The sequence below is a fragment of the Temnothorax curvispinosus genome, unplaced genomic scaffold, assembly GCF_003070985.1.
Source record: "Temnothorax curvispinosus isolate PA1 unplaced genomic scaffold, ASM307098v1 QBEX01006740.1, whole genome shotgun sequence".
NCBI lineage: Eukaryota > Metazoa > Arthropoda > Insecta > Hymenoptera > Formicidae > Temnothorax > Temnothorax curvispinosus.
Genome location: NW_020216520.1, coordinates 27259 through 32357, shown reverse-complemented (window position 1 = coordinate 32357; position 5099 = coordinate 27259). Strand labels below are relative to the sequence as shown.

At 41.6% G+C, this 5099-nt stretch overlaps 1 protein-coding gene across 1 annotated transcript in view; it reads right to left on the bottom strand.

The window, feature by feature from the left end:
• Window positions 1-4083, bottom strand: part of LOC112456328 (transmembrane protein 214-A) — an 8231-nt gene extending 4148 nt beyond the window's left edge. Inside the window, exons 1-5 of the mRNA XM_025018787.1 lie at window positions 3690-4083; window positions 2900-3114; window positions 1607-2296; window positions 1256-1466; window positions 1030-1172 (exon numbers count right to left, since the gene is read on the bottom strand). Coding sequence (XP_024874555.1) covers window positions 1030-1172; window positions 1256-1466; window positions 1607-2296; window positions 2900-3114; window positions 3690-3813 — 1383 coding nt within the window. The 5' untranslated portion in view covers window positions 3814-4083. The remainder of the gene's footprint in view (window positions 1-1029; window positions 1173-1255; window positions 1467-1606; window positions 2297-2899; window positions 3115-3689) is intronic.
• Between the last annotated feature and the right edge of the window lie 1016 nt (window positions 4084-5099).

The window sequence follows — 5099 nt, the reverse complement described above, 5'->3', positions numbered from 1 at the left end:
TACATACGATCCTTTACCTCTAAGATACAGATATATATCTATCTTCATAATACACAATTGTGGCAATAAAATCGAAAGTTGCGGGATAGGAAGCGCGAGATTCCCGAGACTCGCGTGATCGGCGAAGGTCTAGGAATTCACCGAAAGAAATGCTTTCTAAGTTTAATTACCCATGACTGCACGTTCGCGCGCCGGAGCGGATAAATTTTCCATTCACGAGCTCACGAAAGTGTTGCCTCGGGCATCGCGGGAACACATATGATATGTCACATTAAATGCGATACGTGCAAGTTATGTTTGTTACCTCGTTGCGCACGCGATCATTGTCATGGGCGGAGTCGCATTGTTAGAGAGGAATGTCGCGCTTCGAATTTTACGACGCAACTGGATCTAACGATCAGTTGGACCCAATAATTGTATAGTAATTTTTTCTCGCCTGTGTCATCTCTGACATTTACCGTTTAGGTCTGTAAGCCTTTGTAAACGAGATACATGCGATTCTTAATGAAATAAATTTTTTTCTCTGCATGATTCTTATTATATAAGATAATGGAAGAAATATTTCCTATCGAATTCACCCGTTTGGTAAAACGGTAATCAAGTTTCAACATCTCAGGCGACGATGGGCAAATAAATTTCTCTCGGTGAATAACACCGATATAGCACATGGTTATTGCTTAAAAGTATGTCGGTCTTTTTACTCTCTGTAAGAGATAAGCGTGTTATAAGAGATATTTAAGTATATTGAAATGAAAGCGAAACGTAAACGTGATATGTTATCAGACGATACGTTTCGATATATTATCAGGTGATAATTATTTACGATGATAATATGTTTTATGTAACCGCAATTGTCATAAATATGTGCGTTATTTAATACGACCGCATCCTTCAATATAATTAAAAATTTTAAATATAAATTTATTTATACTGTACTCTGCAACACGAATTTTATTTTCTTGTTTTCCTTCCTTTACTTCACACATCCTGATAAAATTTCATTATAAAAATGTGTAAGAGAAAACTCACCTGAGACGTTTTCTTGCATGTGAGCGCCAGGTTTTCGTCTTTGGCCTTTTTCCACTTTTCACTATTGTTTTGGATAGTTGCGAGGGTTTCTTTGAAATGCTTAGTTTTGAACTGCGTTTTTAACCTAGCTTCAAAATTACAACCTGTAAAAACACAAATTTTTATATTTTTTTTATTTTGCATGAATATATCTATTTTAGCACGTGAGAAAAGCGCGAGTGCTTACTAATATCTGATAGAAGAAGACTGGACGGGTATAAATGCTTGGTGTAAATGGAACTCCAAATAGTGAAGCAAAGAGGTTCCGTGACAAGACAGTCCGTGAGAGCCTCAATCAACTCGTGCCTGTAGTTCGGATCCGATTTCTGCGACACTTTCCCCATTAACATTTCAAACAATTTCGTGTAGCATATGTCCTTGTTCCTGAACAGTATCGACTGCAAAAGACATATCGACGTTATTGATCTCGCTGACGCGTACCGAGGTGTATCGCCAAGTTGAACATGCGTGTTACATATCGTTTTTACGATTAATTAAAATACGACGCCGTCTTAAAACTCACGCTTGCGTTACTTACTCTCAACTTGTCAATACTCGCTCCAAGGGCGAAATTCGTGGATACAATGTTTTGGAACCTTTGAGAATAGATATCCGTGATGATGCTCAGGTACAGATCCAGACTGAGATCGTGGACGTTGTCATGGCCGTGCCAGAAGACGAGATCGCTGAGGATTTCCACGACGTAGTTGGCGTAGCCCTTCGTCTCCAGCATCGGTGACATTACCTCGTGCCAAATCTTCAAGCCGACCGCAAGATTCTTCTGGCCGGCCTGCGACCAAGCCCACAACAAGGACAGTCCAACGTTTTTTCTGTTCTCATAAGAGTTCCTTATGTTGATCAGTTTGGGAATGTTGGCGGCGGTCATCTCGGGATTTAAATGCGCTAGCAGCTGTAAAAATATCTTGTGACCGACGACGGGGAGTCCCTTGACCATGTCGGTGGCCATCGCCGTGAGAGTGTTCTCGTAAAAAATTTGTATGGTCTGCTGGCCGGTCATCTCCACCGCTCGCTCCAATATGGAAGAGATCGCCTTAGGTACTAAACTTAACGGGTAATCCTTGTATTTTCCTGAGAGTATCGTATCTTCCTTGATGATGGGTATTTTAATGTTGAGGAAGGCATCGAGCTCCTTCAGCCAGAGTAAGGGAGCCTCGGGAAATCTTACTTGCGCAGTGGCCAGAAGTTCATCGAGCTCCTCCGGATTAATCTGCGTGCGTTGTTAAAGAATTAATTAATAATATGCCGAATTAACTCCATGTTTCCATGAAACCATAGCAATTTGAAATAAAACGGAATTAATTTATATTTTTCTTAAATATGCATACGATATATGTATCTGCACTTTAGAAATAAAGAATCATATCTCCATTATTATGAATTTAGAGAGAACAAAGTTTAAAGTTTTAAATAAGGAAATATTAGTATATTTTTTTAGTTATAAAATAAAAGTAGCAACTTGATTTATTGAGTTCTTAATAAAGTAATTTAACTGACATGTTTAACAGTACAACTGCTAATAACAGCTACATTTGACCAAATTAAGGCACTATGAACATTTTCAATAAGACTTTTTCTAAACGTTATATCTTAGGAACTAGTAATAATAAACATAATAGACATTTATACTATTATACAATTCAAACTCTTGATATATTGTAAAATATATAATGCATTAACTCCATTTTGACTAAAACTGGACATATGGTTCTTTATCTCTAATGAATAGATATAGATAAAAATAAAAATATCCATATAAAAAGAGATTAACAGCAAATATCTCCCGTCAAACTCTAAAGCTAGAGAGTCTTACCGCGTTCAGGGCATCCTTAATGGTTTTTGGAGGTTTCTCTTTTGGTGGTTGCTCTTGTTTCTTCTTCTCAACATGCTGCTGCTGCTTCTGCTGTTGCTTTTTCCTCTCCTCATTCTCCTTTGTCTTATGCTCTTTTCCCTGCGTCTTGGCAGGCTTCTTATTCTCCTTGTTTCCATCCAGGTTGTCGTACAGGGTCTTTACTTGACTTAACGGCACTAAAATCACATACATATTAGGTCAGACGTATAACTTTCTTGACGCAGGAGTAAAAAGTTAAGTAAAAAATTAAGTATAAATAAGTAAGGAGCTGCCTATTTGCAAGACAGCTCCAAGTTGAGATAAATTATCCTTTAGGCTTGCAAGATAACTCTAGAGGGATGATTTATTGCAGACTATAAGTATTCCCATATCTGTATATAGCTGCAGTCTGTTTAACACTACAAATGTTTCGAAGCATACCTCTTCTTCTTTCTTTCAGTGAAGAAAGAAGACGAGGAAGAACGTTTCAAAGCATTTGTAGCATGAAATGGACCGCAGCCTGTATCAAAAAAAGAATTGATTGCAGAACGAGGGTCGCAAAGTGCACACACTCCAGTACCATATTGCAACCCTCTCTTCACGCGTTTCACGCGCGATTTCAGACAGGTCGGACGATCACTCGGGGTCACATCGTTCTCCCGGCGATACGTCGCTGACGAATCGACGAAGTTTCGGAGAATTGGAGCGGAAGCTAGGAAGGCTACTCGCCCGGAGGAGTAGAAAGCGGGCCAGGTTATGACAGGCGACTCACAGAAGTCCTCGACCTTCGGCGCGTTCTCGATGAACTTCTTCTTCTCGGCCTTCGTCAGCTTGGTCGACTTGTCGTTGCTCCTGTCCTTCTTCCTGCTGACCAGCTCCCAGCTGCCGGACGACATTTCGCGGCGAAAACTGGTGCAAACGTAAACGCGATCAACGACAGAGCAACGCACACACACACACACACACGCGCACACAAACGCGCGCGCACGCACCAAGTGACAGAGAGAGAGAGAGAGAGAGAGAGAGAAAGAGCGCGCGAGAGAGAAAGAAAGAGAAAGAGAGATAACAAGCTGCTCGGAAGGCACTGAAGTTGGCTGGAGAACGGCGCAACTGGAGTTACTGGAGTACACACAATGTGCGTCGCGTCGATCGGTCTCGTTGGCGAGGTGTCAAGTCACAACAGTGGTACGTGGTAGCGCATGCGCGCTCGCGCAACTGCCACGCGCAGTGCGCTGAGTGCGCACCGGCGAGCTCGCACTCGTACCGCCGCCCGCCGCTTTCACGCGCCACGTACTTATTTGTTTTCCTGCTTTCTCCCTCCGAGAACCGAGCGCGAGAGAGCGCGATCCAGGAAGAGGCTCGAGAATGCACACGCTTGCGTTTCAGGAACAAAAATAAAAAGATATAAGAATGAGAATGTGCCGCGAACGAGGAAGCGCACGGACGCGGAGTACGCGGATATAAAATTGTATTTTGTAGATTTTGCACATTACATGGATACAAAAGTTTCGTTATATTCTTCCTAATGGTCGTTATCTGACCTTGTTATCAGGCCGAGCTGCCTGTATATAGTTGTATTTGTATGTAGTAAATTGGGTGGCAGTGTGGTCTTGTGGTAAAGCGCCAGACTCGTAATCCCGAGGAACCGAGTTCGAGTCCACCTGATCACAGGAATTTTTATATTCCAAACTGCACCCCCCGCACGAGTGGGGCTCGTGCGGAGAAACTGGGCTATCTTTCGGAGAGAAGACATTAAATTTGAAATTGGTCGTTTATCAAGCTTTTGGGGAGCTTGAGAGTTTTGGGTCAATGCCTGAATTGTCCTTTGTTGCGGTAATATTCCGACCAAATATTGAAAAGGGACTCTGGATGGCCATTCGCCTTGACACTGGTACTCCAGACATAAACTTATCTCAAAAGTTATGCCTGGAGATGTACCAGGGTCAAGGCGAATGACCATCAAGAGTCCCTTTTTAATATTTGGAATATCTTCCTGTTCTCTCAAATCTGGTTTTTTAAGCCATGTTGAGGCGTCAATTTTTACGATTGATCCATATATTGATCCCGCAGCATTCGCATTAGGATCGGAACATTCACGTTGCAATGACATTCACCTGCAACGTTTATGCCAATAATTTTTTTTTATGTAAATGAAAGATCAAGGAGATGAAAAAATATATTT